The sequence below is a fragment of the Martes martes genome (assembly GCF_963455335.1).
Source record: "Martes martes genome assembly, chromosome: 10".
Lineage (NCBI taxonomy): Eukaryota > Metazoa > Chordata > Mammalia > Carnivora > Mustelidae > Martes > Martes martes.
Genome location: NC_137898.1, coordinates 29028368 through 29047318, shown reverse-complemented (window position 1 = coordinate 29047318; position 18951 = coordinate 29028368). Strand labels below are relative to the sequence as shown.

The following is an 18951-nucleotide window of genomic DNA, read 5'->3' as shown; positions in this document are numbered from 1 at the left end:
TGTTTTCTGTCTTGGGATATTTCAGAGCATACCATGAAATACTGAAGAAAAGTTGGTGGAGGTAGTCCCACAAAGTACTTCCTTAGTCACGGTGTCTGGAACATAGCACGGGCTTCCTCAGTGATGCTCGCTCTGCTGCTGCCCTCAGAGACTGTCATGTTATGTGGACATTCCTCCTATCATGTGACTGGGAACTGCGACTCTCAAATAGCTTTGGTATAAGTCTTTAGACTACATCTCATTAATGTGGAGTGTATAATTCTGAAGTAAAACTGTGTTGAAGGAGTTCTTCCCTATTGGAAGTGTTATCATGAGGTACCCTTAGGGAGTCACGTGGGTCTCTGAATTCTACTGAAGAAGAGCTCCCATGTCTTTTATTTCTGGGGATTTGTATCCATGTTTGTGGTGCTAGAATGGAAAACTGTTGAAACATGTGTTTCATAAATAGCTTCACCATTTTTTTCAGTCTCTTACTATTTTAGGAGCTTTATTGAGGTACAGTTTACATACCATAGATTTTGCTCATTTTAAGTGCACAATTCCATGCTTTTTAGTTAGATAGAAAGAGTTGTGCGACATCACCACAGTCCAGTTTCTCAGAACATTTCTATCACCTACAAGATCTCGGGTGCCTGACTGCAGTCATTTCTTTCTCCCATCCGTAGTGTCATCTGCTTTCTGGCTCTACAATTTTGCCTTTCCTAGGCATTTCATGTAATAGACTCCTATAAGGTGTTGTCTTTTGTGACTGACTTCTTCCGTTTAGCATGATATTAGGGTTCATCCATGCTATAGCATGTGTCAGCAGTGTCTTCCTTTCAGTGCTGAACAGCACTCCTTCTATGCTCTTCGACATTTATTGTGAATATTGCTATCATGTCAGGATTTTAGAATTGGTGGGTGCAGTTACTGATTGCTGCTTTATTTAATACAACTTTCTGTGGCGATGGATATGTTCTGTGTCTGCCCTGTCCCATATAGTGGGTGACCCCTAGCTACCTGTGTGTTGAGCACTTGAAAGGCAACATAATAAAATGTAAAGGGTCGGGAGGATGTAAGGAAGGTTGACTTGGCCCAGCCATTTCCTTCTCGTAACTGCTATTCCTGCCGTTAGCTCTCAGGGCAGGGCGTCAGATAGCCTGCCTAGGAACACAGTTGTCTGGGGTCTTTGGTCATGCAGATAGTATTTTGTGTGTGTGTGATGAGGTGAACAGGGTTGACAAACACTTACTAGAGGCCCCTCCTTTGTCTTCCCACACTGCTGTATACAAGCCCTAATTGGGTGGGATGGCCATGGCCTGCTTGTTTGTACTCTTTGGTCACATTAAGAACTTCTTGAAGCTGGTCTGTCTGATTTTATTATTTTTTTTACCGTACTGTCTTGTACAATGTCATTTACATATTCAACTAGTAAGTGTTTGTTGTGTAAACCATTGAATTATTTTTCTCAAATCGTAGCTATCATTATGCTTCAGCTTAGTACTGAGAAGAGGTTTTTTTCTTACAGAGATGTGATTTACTTGGTCTTACAGATAAAAGCTAGCTCTCCCATTGCCACGACTATATACACCTTTATACCTTTTAAATAAAGACTTTTATTCTTAATTTTTGGCAGGACATAATTATTTTGTTAAAGTCACAGGCTGTTATTTACTTCTTAAACATGACCATTGTGTTTGATCAAGACTGTACTTCATACCTTCATACCCAGAATTTAAAAAGAGAAAGGGAAACCTCTGGAACTCCAGGCCTCAGCTCCGGCAGCTGCCCATCTGAACAGAGGATCCGACGATGATGCTGGCTTCGGTGCTGGGGAGCGGCCCCCGGGCGGGCCTCTGCTCTGGCCCCTCCTGGGGCCCGCACTCTCGCTCCGGGCCCGCTCCACCTCAGCTGCTGACATGCGCCACGAGGAGATGGGGCGGGGACACAGCAAAGCTGCCATCTCCTGCAACACGGCAGCTGAGGAGCCGTCTCTCACTTCACACCATCCATGATGTTCTGTCGGCTTCTCGGTCTTCTCCTTTGGACTACAAACTCTTTGTGGACAGAACCACATCTTCCCGTGTTGATAACCAGTGCTTAGTATGATGCCTTATATACTAATGTGTGTTGAATGATCTGTTTGAAAGGACAGTATGGGATAGGGAGTAAGAATGAGGCCTGGTTCTTAATGGTTCTCCATAACACACCGAATATTTTTATCTAAAGATGTTATGGAGTGTTTGAAGATGTATATGAAGAGTTAACCTAACATTTCCAGTTCCATGATCTTTTTTTAACAGCTAGGCATTCAAAACCTTCCTGAGAGAGACATTAAATAATTTGGTCAAGACTACTTGTAAGTGTCAGAGCTTGCAATCAGACCTGTGCCTGAGTTGGAAAAGTTCCTTGTAACTACTCTGCTTCACAGCTTTTCTCAATTATAGCACTGACTTGTTAATTGAGGCCAAAACTGAGGATATTTAGAATCATCATGGCTTATCATTAGTCTCAAAATTTTCTTTTGGTATTTACGTTATGTTCGCTTATTGATGGCTAATACCTTAGTTTCGTAAAATTAGGGATAATGTGCCCTTATATAATAATGCGATGTTTTAAACTTTGTTATGGTTTCTGGGGAGAGTTCACTGTGTAATGGATTGATCCTTCTGTATGTTTTTTTCCATTTTCTCTCTCTTGCCATTCTCATATAGCAGCTATGTGTGTTACGTGAATAGGTATATATACAGTTAAAACACCATAAAAAGGAAACAGGCTACCTGATATATTAACTGTTAGGAGCATGCTGCAAATCAAATGTTAGAACCAAACGAAATATAAATGATAGTTTGGTGTATACTTTATGATGACATGAGGATTTGTGAAATTACTGCAGTTTTTTTTTCTTCAGGTGTTTTAATCACAAACTCATGTATGAAGCCCTAACTAGAGTCCAGGGTAATGAGGTAGAAAAGAATATAAAACACTTAAGATGTATCCTATTCATATTGTGAAGAAGCTCATAGTGAGGTAAACAGAGAAAAACTCAATTGAAAACTAAAAGTAACAGTAGCAACATGACATTTTAGAATACAATTTGTGATTCATTTCAAATTAATTACAACTGTTGTGGGAGTTCTGGAATAGGAACAAAGTCATCTAGATTGATGGCTGATCTATGGTTTGTTTCTGTGTGTGTGTGTGGGTGTGTGTGTGTTTATCTGTGGTTCTTAAAGGGTGTTTGGAATTTGCAGTAGGTGAGCACAATTGATAAAACATAATTTTACTATTTTCTTATTGGGGGAATTTCTAAGTGTCTAGAAGACGTATTTAATTGCTAGGTTGCTTAGTTCAATTGTTTTTTCCATGGTTACAGCAGAAACATAAGGGTATGATTTTTTTTTTTCTTTTTGAAATACAATATATTTTAACTATGAAAACATCTGTGAAGTGTATAAGATGATAAAATCTGCTTTCTCTGTGTGACATATAGGGTTCCGTTTGGGTCTGATTTGTGCTTACCTCACCAGCCTAACCTCTCATTGCTTCTCTCAGGTACTATTAGCCCGCTCCTCCAAAGTTTCCTGTTCTCTTTTGCCTCCTGGGCTTTGGGTATGTTGTGCCTTCTGCTTGGATCACTGCTTTACTTGATTGTCTTCTCATATTTTCAGGCTCAGATTATCTATATGTATAAATAGTATGTATATAATACACATAATTATGTAAATAAATAAATATTCTTTTTTTAGGAAGCCTTTCACCTTGCAAAAACTAAATTAGATATCCCTCCTGGATGTTCCTATGGCATCCTAACTTGACCTAATCCCACCATAATCTCCAGTTAATTGTCACTAGATAGTAAGCAAGCTTGAGGTTAGAATCTTAATCCCCCCACCACTGGTGTATCCTCAGTGCCCTCAAGCATTTTTTTTAAAGATTTTATTTATTTATTATTTTACAGAGATCACAAGTAGGCAGAGAGGCAGGCAGAGAGGAGGAAGCAGGCTCCCTGCTGAGCAGAGAGCTCGATGCAGTGCTCGACCCAGGACCGTGGGATCATGACCTGAGCCAAAGGCAGAGGCTTAACCCACTGAGCCACCCAGGCGCCCGCCCTAGAGCAATTTTAATAAATATTTTTTGAGTAGAAAAATCTCTTTGGGGGTAGGCTAATAATCTCCTTTTAGGTGTTTCATAAATATCATCTAACAGATAATGTTGACTCCATTAAAATAGTTTATATTGGTTCCAAACTGTTTTAACTGAAGATAACATAACCATCTATGTGACCATCTTGGTATACAGTGTAGTTTCTGTACAGTGAACTTCCTCCCAGAGCATATTTATCCTAATGTTTTAGATTTTCCTTCATGTTCTTTTATTGAGTGTGCCTATGAATACTGAATACTGCTGTATTAGCTATTTTTGGTCTATGTGGGAAGGAGTGTATTTGTATATTACATGTTTTTCTGTACCTATATTTTTATTCTGGTTTTGTTTTAGGTCTGTCTCTTGTAAGCCATGTTTATCCAGATTTTATTTTTTTGTATTCATTTTGGTAATTGCTGCTGCTTTTAGTAGGTTGTTTTAATCTATTTGTATTTATTACAATTACTGATCTATTCGGACTTATTTCTACAATTTTGGTGTATTTTTAATTTTTTTCTTTTCCGTCTGTCTGTCTTCAGTTGGATGATAGTTTTTATTTCATTTTTCCTCTGCTTTGAGGACTGCTGTAGATTATATTTCTACTTGGGGGATGTAAATCATTAAGTATTTTGGATGCATATTTAAGTCTTGGTAATAAAATCTAGAGTTATTTAGCATTTTTCCTGCCTATTTATATCAAAAGTTCTTTGCATGCTTTAACCATCAACTAAACATTTCCTTATCCAGCTTACTGTTTTTTAGAGTTTGAGTTTTACATTTTTTAAACCCTTGGAAATTAGCTTTTAAATTATTCATAGTTACCATTCTATCAATTTCTGTAGTAACTTGTTTCATATAGTCCATGGGTCCCCTCCTGTGTCCATTTTTCTTCTTGATGAACTGCATTTTTTAATAGCTCATCAATAGGTGGTATTTCTTAGCCTTTTATGTCTAAAGAATCCTTTTCCTTTAGTCTCTCTCTCTCTCTTTTTTTTTTAATGAAAGAGAGGATGGGGTAAGGGCAGAGGAGGAGAGAGAGAGAGAGAGAGAGAGAGAGAGAGAGAATATTAAGCAGACTCCACACTCAGAGCAGAGCCTGACATAGGGCTCAGTAGCACAGCCCACAACCCTGAGATTATGACCTGCTGAAATCTAGAGTCAGACACATAACTGGCTGAGCCACCCAGGTGCCCCACTTTTCCTTTATTCTTGAATGATGGTTTGGTTGCATATAACATTCTAGACAGTTAGTTTTCCTCAGCTTTTTGAAGATATTACTCCATTGTCTTCTGACCTTTATTACAGCTTCTGAGAAGTATGCTCTCTGTCATTTCCATTGACATAGTCTGGCTTATTTTCCTGGTAGATTTTAAGGTTGTTTTTATTGTATAGGATTATTGTATGGCATTTCATGGCAGTGTATGTAATGTGGATTCATACAGTCTAACACTTTTTTTCTGCTTAATTTTTTTAGTGAGAAATAAATTGTAGAAAATATGAGCTCAATTAATTTTTACATACACATATAACCAGGTTACCACCACCTAGTCAAGATTCATAGTATTGCCAGCAAGCTACAAGGCTTCCAGTGCCCCTTCCTAGTCAATACACTGTAGTTTACAATGATCTAAACTCATTCAGAGCTCTTTCATGTTGAGGATATGTATTTTCCATTGTAGAAACTTCTCAGCAGTTATGTTCTCATGTATTGCTTTTCCATTATTCCCTCCAGTCTTCTCTTGGAAAATCCATTAGACAAACATTGGAACCTCAATCTGTGTCTCTTACTGCTTTCTTCTATTCTTAATCTTTTTCTCTGCATGTGATAAGTTCCAGGTAGTTCCTTAATGCTGCCTTTAATTTACTAATTCACTTTACTATGTCCAGTCTAGAATACATCCCACTGATTGTTTCTCTTTATTTCAATGACTGTATTTTTCATTTCCAAGATTTCTAATTAGGTTTTTCCTTCATATGTAATGTCATTTTGTTTCATTTCTGTACATTGTTTTTATCTCTTGTTCTTGTGATGGATCTTTTACCTTCATTTGTATTTCTGAACATCCTCAGAATACTTACTTAAAAATCTCTGGCAGGTTGCACAGAATGAATTACATCTGAAATAAATTTCTGTTTCCATTATTGGTTTTGTGGTTTTCTTTCTTAGCATTAAATTTCTTAAAATGTTTTGGAACTAACTAACTATCTTTCCTCCCTCCCTCCCTCCCTCTCTCCCTCCTTTCCTTCCTTTCTTCCTTTCTTCCTTCCTTCCTTCCTTCTTATTCTTTAAAAAGACTTTTTGTTTGTGTTTCCGTGTCTTTCCACCTGCCCCGCACTCTTCCTTTCCCCACCCCCAGTCTAGGAATTTTGCTGTTGATACTGGAGTTATCAGTAGATGCAGTAATGGAGCCAGAGAGTGGCTTGGCTCAGATCCTGATATTGAGGTAGTGTTTTGTTCCCTACCTTCCTAGACCTACAGTTCTGATTAAAGCCATAATCCTACTCTACAGGTCTTGATTGTCCCCTTTATTGGCTTCTACTATGAGTGGAAAACCAGCCCAGGTTTTAAGGAGACATTCTGATTTGCAACCATGTCTGCAGCAAATCACTTTTAGTTTTCTTTATTCCAGAGGAAACCACTGCATTCTCCCTGCTAACCTTTACCCCTTCCTAGCCCCTCCACCCTCACCTGCTTCTAGATCCAGAAACAGCAAGTCAGGTCTTGCTCAACATTTTTGAGTTTCCATATTGTTTCTGTTGTACAGAAATGTTTCTTATTTGACCTCAGTTGTGTCTTTGACATTGTCCCTTTTGTTTAATATACCTTATTTATTTATGCTCTGCAGTGCCAACAGGGTTTCTGAATTTATGCTACAATGTTAACCCAGAAGTGGTATTAATTATAAAACTTTTCTCCTCGTGGAATAATAGTCAAAATATATTAAAAAGAAAGGAATAGGTCTGGAATTGATTTGTTTGAAGAGTCTATGCATTCATTGCTATTGTTTCTAAAATGTGATTTCATTTTTAATATCTGTTAATAATCTTTTGTAATTGCTATTTTTCTTATAACAAATGTAGTTTATGTCTATTATAGAGCTTTTGGAAAATACAACAAACCATACACACATGCAAACCTACTCACATACACAGTGAAAATTACTTGTAGTTCTGCAGCCCAGAGCTAGCTACCAGATATTTTGGTATTCATTATTCGTGTTTTATGCACTTAACACACACTCCAGCCCACATAATTAACATTCATATTTTAAAAAACAAAACAAACCCAGTCTTGTTTTGTAGGTGAAGCTGTGAGTGCTGGAGATGCCTTATGTGAAATAGAGACTGACAAGGCTGTGGTTACCTTAGATGCAAGTGATGATGGCATCTTGGCCAAAATAGTGGTAAGTTTTAATTTTGATTGTCTTCAACGGGATGAAGATCTCTTAAGTGTGAAGTTCCTTTTTATTTTTACCACTGTATTTATAATGTTGTATTATCTGTATCTACATAATATGTTTTTATCATTTTTAATTGTATTTTTAAATTTTATTTTTAAAAATTTTGTTTATTTGAGGGAGAGAAAGAGGAAGCACGAGCAGGGGGAGGAGCAGAGGGAGACAGAGAATCTCAAGCAGACTCCATGCTGAGCGTGGAACCCAGCCTGGGGCTTGATCTCACAAACCTGACATCATGACCTGAGCTGAAACCAAAAGTCAGACGCTCAACTGACTGAGGCACCCAGGTGCCCCGTGACTGGCAAATTCTTTAACCTCTCTGTGCCTTTTTCTTCATAATAAAGTAGAGTTAATAATAATATATGCACCATGGAGCAGTAGTAGAGATTGAGATAATACATATACACTCATTACAAGACTTGTCACCCACCAAGCATCAATAAATATTGCTACTTTCATTATTATTATAATTACTCACTCAGCTCTTGGTGACCATTAGCCCCTATGTCAATCTATATGTTTATCTAATAATTTGTATTGGTTGTTTGCAACTGAACAGTAAATACCCATTCATGCCTCTGTAGTTTGGTTTGTACAGAGACAGTGCACATCTGTTAGTAGTCCATTATTGATATGTTTTTAATTCTGAGATACCGGCTCTCCTTTGTTTTGGGAATGGATACAGCACCTTCCTATGTACATTTCACCCAAATGTTATAGTCTAATTAGATGTTGATCTAGACACGGTTTTTCACTCGTGTTTCTTATTCGAAAATCCTTTTCCCTCTTTTCATCATTTATATGCTGCTTTTTACATTCTAATTAACAAACTTCCTTTACTTGTCATCTACATTATTAACAGCGTTGAAAATACTTCCTTGGAGGAAATATGAATGAAAAGCTAAAATTAATGAGGAAAATATAAATATTCATACCAAGAATAGTTTCTTCAACTAATTTATGCAGCGTTATAAAAAAGGGAAAGATTGTTTGAATTACCATATGTAATAAACCCAGCTACATTTTATTGTGTATGCTTTTGGCAAGCTGTGTTCTTGGCCCTGGCTCTGGATTGTTTGACTATGTAAGGCTTCCAGAATTGATAGCTTTTCCCACTTAGCTGCTTAGTAATGCATTTCAAATTGCTAGCAGTGTTAGAGGTCAGTAGTGCCTATTCATCTGGGCCCTAATGCTCTAAAAAGGTAGGGGGCTGAGGGGAGGGTATGACTAATAAGGGCTTTAGCTGCACAAATGGCTACTTCCTTGCCAAAGAAAAGATTGTATGTGTATCTTAGGGCTTTATGGCTTTATTATTATTCCATATGCGTTTTGAATATTAGGAATGGGAGTATATGCATGTCACAATGTAACAGTTTTATGGAGAAAAAAAATCAGGGTGATACTAGGTGATATCACTGGGGTTTTTAGTTTTTCACCCACCTCTACTCTCAGCCCTCCCGCCTCCATGCAGGTTGCACCTTTGTCTTTCATTGTGGAACAGTTCTCATATGAGTACATATTATAAACTGATTTTTTTTTTTTTTAAATATTTTATTTATTTATCTGACAGACAGAGGTCACAAGTAGGCAGAGAGGCAGGCAGAGAGAGAGAAGGAGGAAGCAGGCTCCCCGCGGAGCAGAGAACCCGATGCGGGACTCGATCCCAGGACCCCGGGATCATGACCTGAGCCGAAGGCAGCGGCTTAACCCACTGAGCCACCCAGGCGTCCCTATAAACTGATTTTAATAAGAATACTTACACAAGATCTTTACTTTCAGAATCAAGGAGTTGGAGATTAATCTAATTAAAAGGCAAGTGATGATAGAAAGCTTGCACACATTTTTTAAACCATTAGAAATTTTTAGCTATCATGTTCTTCATGGAGATTTGTTTGCCTAGTGTTTGAAAGGATTTTGTATTCTTCCCCTCCCCCTGCCCAGTTTCGTATCTCTTTGTTCTCATTCGTAAGTTTTGCATCTGATTTCCATTTTATATGAAATAATATTTATTATGTTTCAGTTAGAATCAGAAAAAAACTTAGAAGCTTTTAATAATGTTAATAAAGAATAATTGCTGTCAGTGTAGATAATTTTAGGATTTATTTCCAGTTTAGTTCAGCTAATGAGAAAGTTGTTAAATTCTAACTTAATTACTAGTAAATTGTACAAAAAACCTTAAATTTTTACACATGTATCAGTTCATAAGCTTAGTCTTAAATTAATTCGCAGGGATTTTAAATGATGTTAATAAAGTAGAATATTAGGATGACATATTTGGGGGTTTCTTTGTTTGTTTGTTTTAGAGGGGTGGGTGGGGGAGGACAGATGGAGAGGGAGAGAATCTTAAGCAGGCTCCACGCCTAGTGTGGAGCCTAATATGGGGCTCCATCTCACAACCCTGAGATCATGACCCGAGCCGAAATCAAGAGTCAGGTGCATAACTGACTGAGCCACCCAGGAACTCCTATTTGAAGAATTTATTAAAGATTGTCTTGTTTGGCTTCTAACATTTTAAGGTTACTATATGATTTGTTACAAACCAGGATACTTTTGGGGATGAAAAGGTTGTATGACCTTAAGATTATTTAAATGTACATAATTTTTTGACATTTTAATGTATTAACTGTCAAAACATTCATTGATTTTTATAACATTGATAGACCATTATTTCTCAAAATCATTTTCAAGAACAGAATTCTTTCTGAAAACTAAAATCCACGAATATTAAAGCAAAATTTTTAAAAATCCTTCCTTTAGGGACGCCTGGCTGGCTGAGTTAGTGGAGCATGCAACTCTTGATCTCTGGGTCATGAGTTCAAGCCCCATGTCGGGAGAGTTTACTTAAAAAGGAAAAAAATGCTTCTTTTTTGTTGATCATCCTAAAATTAAAAAGTAACAAAGAATATTTTTGGTACTATTTATGTTCTTCAGTTTCTTAGCTGCATCTCACTGTAACACTGTGTCACTGGTGTTTTTCTAAAGAATGTATTTTTTCTTTTTTTTTTTTTAAATGTATTTTTTCAGTATGACTTTATTGTTAGGTCCCTTTCACCCTTTATTTTTCATTAAATTGCCTGAGTCAACTTCAAAGTTGAATTTCATTGTTTGAAAGTTTATGGTTGAAATTGGACATTGTGAGACCTTCAGTTGATTCTTCTCTGTAGACAATAGCATTTTTAATTGAGAAAATAACCCTCAAAGTTCAAAACAAATTCTACTACATGAGAGATATTCTCAGTTCTAATTTTTTCATGTTGAAATGGATAAATGACATATTAAAGTGATAAATGAGTCTGTGTTCCCTCTGAATTAAAAGCTAAATGAATTGTAATCTGCTCTATAAGCTTGTTTTTTAAAGTAGGAGCATGATCTTGAACTGCTGTATGATAATTTTGGTCCTGTGAATGCAGTTTACGGATTTGGTACTTGGCGTGTTGAATGCTACCTGTAATGTCAGATTACATTTGAATCTTGGCTTGGATATCTACTGGTCTTACGATTCTGAACAAGTCATTTTAACCTTTCTGTGCTTCAGTTTCTTTATCTCTACTTGAATATTAACATCACTTACCTCCTAAGGTTGTTAGGAGAGTTAAATGAGTTGACACAGTGCTAGAACAGTGCCTGGCACTTGACTGCCAAACTGTTAGTCAAGGACTTAATGAGTGTTTTTTCTCCCCCTCTGCATTTTTAACTTGTCATTGATTTGTTTTCAGTTCAGTGTTTCTTATGTATCTTCCTTTCAGACCAAAATTCATTGTGCATGTAAGTTAAAGTGTTTATCTTAAAGGATATAGACAATTTCAAACTATATAGTGGTTGAAGCCATGATGGAAAATACCTTCTAAGGTTTCAAACCCGATCAGTCAGTCATATGACTGCTTCTCTCCCCTCACCACAGTGCACACTCCTTCTGCGCTCAGCAGCTCTCACACTATTCGATTTTACAGAAGAAAATATTTAACTTACTGATTATTTTTTAACTTCACATCAAAACACAGTTTTTACCACCACCTTTAATGGAGTGAACTCCCTCAAATAATTTCTCTGTTGGGAATTTCTGCTGTACAGATCTTGTCTCTCGACTTCCCCATCTCACATCCTGGGGGACGCTGGTGAGCTTGGGCAGGCTGTCTTTAGCACGTTTGCAGGTGATTCATGTCAGCCTATTGGAATGTCTCTTGTAAAGAAAGAGGCTCCATCCTAGGGGTCTGTCCCTCAGGATGGAGTTCAGCCCATGTATGGGTGTTTGGAGAAGTAGGTGCCCTAGGCTTCCCACCTACTGTCCCATGTTGCTGTCTACTCCCCAGTCCTGCCAGCCTCATGCTGGGCCTTGAGGTGAGACTTTCCAATGCTTACCAAAGGGCACTCCTCTGAAGTCCATTCTTGACCCGTGTTGAGTTTGGTTTTTCTTTTAAAACAAAGTTTGTATTTAACATCATATTAACTCCTCTTTTTGACGTAATAGTACAAAAACTCCGAGTAGTACACAGAGCTAAAACTTTTTATTTTAGTGTGTTGACAGACAGCTAAACAAATTGTTCTTGAGCTGTTTAGTATTTTTTCACAGCTTGCAATTCATTAGATACCCCTATATTCTATACTCTTTTCTTATATATATGTTTTTTGCTTCACCGAAGCATTATTTCTGTTCTTCTCCATCAGTATTAGTAAACTTAAAAAGCTTCCTAAATCCCATGATTTGTGCCTTATTTATTTTTAGAATAGAGTACATACTAATAAGCATCAAATTTAATGTTAATCAGAAATGTCAAGCCCATTTTAGTTATGTTCTTAGTTATAATTACTGTATTAGCGAACATCCTACAGCCTCTCATTCTATTATTCATTAAATTACATCTGTAATGAGCTTTATTTAATGTAATTGAAAGAGAATAATAAAAATTTTAAAGGAATGACATTTTCTTCCAGTACTGAACTTTAAAAACATTGTCATCTGAAATTTCCCTAGGAACTTCTCTTACTAGGTAAATAAAAATCAGCCCTTTCTCTATAAGTTAATACGCTAAAATGTTTGAAATACATATAAGTTTTTTTAGAATTCAATCTTACTTATTCTTTTAATTGACATTACCTATGAAAGATTGATTAGCTGAGACACCACTGTGTTTCTGATGTACTTGTAAAAATTCATGGGATTTTATTTTATTTCTCAGGTTTTGTAAATAGATACGTATGGGAAAAATTAAGTGTAAGGAAAGACAGAAACCAACATTAACCAGAGTAGTTAACCAGTTCTGTTTCTATGATGGGATATGCTTTTTTCCAGAGACTAAGTTTACAGAATACATTTTACATTAGATTAATGTTAGTAATAGGACTAATTTAGGGTACTTAATTCATTGTGAGCTCTTGGGATTCCTAAGCTATTGTAACAAGAAGCTATCTGGGAAAGACAAATAGTTGAAGTAAACCACAGTCTCCTGGTTTGGATTTGTACGGCTTGACATCAAAAGGAAGATGGTAATGATTGCTCTTATATATTTGAAAGCTGTCAGAGGAGAAATTCTAGTTTTTTTTCTTTCCAGGATGTAGCGTTAATAACTGGGTTGGGAAGAGCGGGGAAGGAAAGTATACATGGGGAGCAATAAGAAAGGGCAGTGGTGGGTAGAAGGAGGAGGCAGGCTGACTTAGAAGCAGATTTTAGCTCAAATTAAGAGATCTTTCTAATCAGTACAGAATTACCTAAACTACTTCATACGATCGTGAGCCTTTCCATCTCTGCAATTATTTTCTTTTTAAAATACAGGTTGAAGAAGGATCTAAAAATATACGACTAGGTTCACTAATTGGTTTGCTAGTTGAGGAAGGAGAGGATTGGAAACATGTTGAAATCCCCAAAGATGTAGGTCCTCCATCACCAGCTTCAAAACCATCAGTGCCTTGTCCTCCACCCGAACCACAGATTTCTCCTCCCGTCAAAAAGGAACACACACTGGAAAAACTGCAGTGAGTATGTTTATTTGGATGCTGATGTTTAAAAAAAAAAAAAAATTATAGCAGCTTTTAGGATATTTTAATCATTATCATATTTAAAACATTTCTGCACCTTACGTAGGAAGTAGGTGATCTTCCCTTTTTCTCTTAGGTGACTGAGGCCTGGGATGATTCTTTTACTCTCATTGTTCATTCAACAAAGAAACAGTTATTGAATACCTGTCACTTTCCAGGTAGTATGTTTAAAACCCTGCTCACCTGGTGGAGAACAAAGCAAATAGTCTGTGTCCATGTTGAACTTGAAGTAGGTTTTAGGATTATAAGATGGAATTCAGTACACCAGGCTTCATACTGTGTTTCTGTCCATGGAATTCTAGTTACCGTAATGGGAATTCCAGTTTTAAATGTATAACTGACATAAAATGGAATTGGCATCCTAACATGCATTCCTTTACAACTATACTGCATTTGAATGTCTGACACAGACTGGAGCTCAGTTTTGGCCCTGGATAACACACAGACTTAGTAAACACCATTTCACTTCAGGCTTACATAGCTTTAATTGACAGATTCGGAAAATTTTAACAGGTTCATTTATTTAATATTCTCTGTACAAGATTACTTTTTCTTTATAAGAAACTTTTTTTCTTTATAAGAAAAAGTTCTTAAGAAAGGTCCTCTTAAGAACCGCTTTTGAACTTACAACGCAGACCCTTCAGCATTTTAAAATTTTTTCCTTAAATTACCAGTGTCAGTTCTTGTCAGTGATTTTGAAGTGCTGAGTTGTAAATTTCCATCCCCCCACACAGCATTTCTCGCTGCATTGCTTTAACTTCCCTTTATTTTCTCTTTCATTTACCATGGAAATCAGAAGTAGAATCATGGAGGTACTTAACTGCTCTTCTCCTTAGGCAGAGATCATGGCGTATCCTCCATCATTCTGTGAAGATCCATCACTAGAGACTTAATGAATGTGCAGCCCCGAGGTATAGAAAAACCAGCGGACCTGGGGCACCTGGGTGGCCCAGTCGTTAAGCATCAGGCTCTTGATCTCAGTTCAGGTTTTGGTGCCAGGGTCATGAGTTCAGGCCCCCTGCATTGAAGCCCCATCGAGTGTGGAGCCTACTTAAAAAAACAAAACAAAACAAAACAAAAAAAAACTCCTCAGACCTGTGAACTGTGCAGTGTTGGCCCACACAGTGATTTTTTTTTTAAATAAATTTTTTGAATTGGTTGTAGTTAATCTTACATTAAGAAATCTAAAATTACAATTTCTTTTAAAAAATATGAAGATTGATAGCACTGAGCCCATATCATCGAGAGCTATTTCTCTGAAATACAGCAAGCACATTTGTTCTTCTCCATTTCTTGGTTATAAAGTTCGGGACTTAGCCCCTTGGACTCATTTTCTTTATCTGACTGTATAGTCTTTTGTATTTGCTGCTTTATCTAAACGTCTTACCTGAAAAGTAGATACTTAGTAGTTGTGTCACTGTTTGGTGTATCTGTTTCCATGTCTAACAATCAACATAAATTTTTGCCACTTACTCTCCTGAAGTATATGTGAAATAAAAATGCTTTCATGTTAAATAATAATGACTTTTAAAAATACGTGAGTGATAAAATTCAGCAACACAGAACGAACAACCCAATTAGAATAGGCAAAGTACTCAAATACACATTTCGTCCAAAGAAGATGCGTGAATGGCCAATAAACATGTGAGAAAATGCTCAGTGTCACTAGTCATGAGGGAATTGCCAGTAAGTGCCACAGTGAGCTACTACTCCACATTCACTGGATTGGCTCCTGTTAAAAATACTAACAATGTGTTGATGGGGATATAGAGAATGAACCTTTGTGCACTGTTGGTGAGAGTGTGTAATGGTGCATTCACTGTGGAAAACAGTACAGCAGTTCCTCGGAAAACTAAGAATAGAATTACCATATGACCCAGCAATTCCCTCTCAGGGTACACACTCAAAAGAATTGAAAGCAGGAACTCACGTTGATAATTGTACAGCCATGGATAGCAGCCTTATGTACAGAGGCCAAAAGGTGAGAACAACCCATGTGTCCAAAATATGCTATATACATACAATGGAATGTTACTCAGCTTTGAAAAGGAAGGAAATACTGACAAACATACGATGACATGGATGAACCTTAAAGACATTAAATAAGCCAATTATAAAAGAACAAATACTGTATGATTCCACTTTTATGAGTGACCTAGACTAGTCAAATTAGTAAAGACAGTAGAATGCCAGCTGCTTGGGGCAGGGGGTGGGGCAGGAATGGGAAGTTACTGTTTACCAGGTACAGAGTTTCAGTTTGAGAGAATGAAAATTCTGGAGATGGATGGTGGCGATGGTTGCACAACAGAGTAATTGTACTTAATGCCACTCAGTTGTATGTAAATTGTAAATTTTCTGTAAATTTTACCACACAGAAAAAAATGAAGGAACAGTGTAGTTAGTTCCTTATTGATGTGTTTGATGAGGAGCCGTGTGAAAAGTTATTAGTCAAAATAGAAGCTCTCTCCTTTTGAATATATACTCTTATTAAAAGAATATTTTGAAATAGTAACTAATTAAATTTGTATGAAAATGTTTGGGTGGTAAAATAAATCAAATTAGTATGGATTAATTTATTTGACTGTGACTATGGGAATCATTTAACTTTATTATAAATTTTTATTTTTCTAATTATCAGTAAAACTGTTGATGTTTAGGTATATTTGGTTCAAATTATGAGTGTTTATTGGTTTTCTTAATCATCACGTTTTCTTCTTAGGTTCCGTTTAAGTCCAGCTGCCCGTAATATTCTGGAAAAACATGCCCTGGATGCTAGCCAGGGGATAGCCACTGGCCCTCGGGGGATATTCACCAAAGAGTATGTTTGTGCTTTTTGTAATAACCAATTCCATTAGTTATCATGATCATCTTTTTCTGGAAGTATTTAAAGAACAGCTTATTCAGTATTAAGATTTAAAAGGACATACACTGTTCTTTTGTATTTTCAATTGCTTTTGTGAGTGCAGAATTCTATGCAAGAGTTATTTCGGAGTAATTACAGCATTAGTGAAAAATGGTTCGGATTCGGTAACTAAGCCAGATCCTTAGAAATAGTGATAAATGCAGAAAATTATAGAGTGCAGAGTGATGAAACTTATATATTGTTTTACGTTTGTTTGAAATAAGCTTAAATCACATTTAAATTTTTAAAACCTGGAAATATCCTTTTAAAAACAGTTTCATTCAAAAAAAAAAAAAACAGTTTCATTCATTGGCTTTTAGTCACTTGTATGATCAAAGTGATTTCCGTATGTGGTTGGCTCTTTTTGGATTTTCTTTTCAATTCCACTGTCCATGAGTTGCACCTAATTTTTAGTTCAGTATCACACTCTTAATTATAAATACTTTATAGTAAGGTTTAAAATTTGATAGAGTTTTCCTTGTTCTTTTTCAATAGACCACTTTTCTTGGTTTATTCTTATTTTATTATTTTTCCAAAAGAATTTTAAACAATTCATTTGCCCTGATGGTACAGGGGAATGATAGTGTTTTTATTGGGATTGTATCACATTTTACAATTAACTTGGGGAGGGATTGATGTCTTGATGATCCTGAGTCTTCCTATTCAAGAATACTGATACATTTTTCTATTTGTTTACATTCTGTTTCTTTTAAGAGTGTATGAGAAGAGGGGTGCCTGGGTGGCTCAGTGGGTTAAGGCCTCTGTCTTTAGTTCAGGTCTTGGGATCAAGCCCCGCATCAGGCCCTGGGATCAAGCCCCGCATCCGGCTCTCTGCCCAGCAGGGAGCCTGCTTCCCTTCATCTCTCACTGCCTGCCTCTCTGCCTACTTGTGATCTCTGTCTGTCAGATGAATAAATAAAATCTTAAAAAAAAAAAAAAAGGTGTATGAGAGCAGATGGTCCCTGCTGTATTGAAACTTAGTCTAGCGGTGAAGACAAAGATTAATCCTTTAGACATATGACCGATGTAAAATTGCTATAGTGGTGTGTGTTATTTTAGAAAGAGAGAGAGTGTGAGGAGGGGGCAGAGGGAGAAGAAGAGAGAGTCTTAAGCAGTCTCTGCACTGAGCACGGAGCCCAGAGCAACGCTGAGATCGATGAGACGCTGAGATCATCACCCTGAGATCATGACTTCCGCTGAAATCAAGAGTTGGATGCCTAACCATCTGCACCACTCAGGTGCCCCTCTGTTACATTTCTATTGGTGGTAGTAACTCAAATTTCTATTACATTTCTGTTACAAATTTCTGTTACATTTCTATTGTTGGTAGTAACTCAAATTGAGTTAACATTTTAAAGCAGTATGCTTATTCCCCATTTACTATTGATAAAAAGTGATCAGTAATATCAGCTAACATTTCTTAACTTGAGAAAGGTTATGAAATTAAGTGGCAGTGCTGGACCAAGGGACATTTCTTTTTTTTTCCACGAGATTATTTTACTCTTCATTAAGGCATTGATTTAATAGGGCGCCTAAGTGGTGACTCAGTGGGTTAAGTGTTTGCCTTCGGCTCAGGTCATGATCTCAGGGTCCTGAGATGGAATCCAGCTTTGCATAGTGCTTCCTGCTCAGTGGGGAGTCTGCTGCTTCCTCTCCCTCTGCCCCTTACCCCTACTCATTTTCTCTCTCTTTCAAATAAATAAATAAATAATCTTTTAAAAAAAATAAAACATTGGTTTATTTGGGGACATTTCTTTTATGGTGAGCAATCCAGGCTTGATTCTTAGGTAGCCTCGTTTATCTGTATTACAGCTGTATTGATGTGTTCATCAGACATGTGTATGTGGTTCTCTTAAATACATACCGTGAGTTCTGCCATACTACATGCGGTGTAAATCAGCTGTCCTGACCCATGACTGAAAAGTAGTATCCTAGACTGTGAAGTTTTAAAGGAGTTAAAAAGTTTCACTTAGCCATAAAATGTTAAAATTAAGTATCTTCATATCCAGTTAAGCCTAGTTTTTCTCCCACATCCATCCTATTATTTGTCTCTTGATTTTATTAATCTACCAGTCTGTGTTTTAGTAAGCTTTCCATAAAAATGGGATAAAGCAACTTTTTTTGTAACCAAGTAGACTTACCTATATTTCTGAGGGATAGGACCAAGAGTCTATATTTAATTCATTAATCATTGATCAAGATTTGGTGAAATCTTTGGTAAAGTAATCATAACTGTACCTTGGATTAATTCTGCAGATTTGTAGAGGATACATTGGAGCAGAAGAAACCTTGAGGTTAGGAGATAAATTAATAGGCATATAAAGTAATTCAGGTGAGAAAGATAAAAAATGCTTGAATGTGGGTAAAAGAAGTAGAAGGGAGATTATTGATCTAGACAGTGTTGTAAGGACAGAATCCAGAAGCTTTCATAAA

At 36.8% G+C, this 18951-nt stretch overlaps 1 protein-coding gene across 1 annotated transcript in view; it reads left to right on the top strand.

The window, feature by feature from the left end:
* PDHX (pyruvate dehydrogenase complex component X) overlaps positions 1–18951 on the top strand; it is a 68766-nt gene that overhangs the window by 22601 nt on the left and 27214 nt on the right. The window contains exons 3-5 of the mRNA XM_080815785.1: positions 7429–7529; positions 13354–13553; positions 16336–16434. Of these exons, the coding sequence (XP_080671911.1) occupies positions 7429–7529; positions 13354–13553; positions 16336–16434 (400 nt within the window). The remainder of the gene's footprint in view (positions 1–7428; positions 7530–13353; positions 13554–16335; positions 16435–18951) is intronic.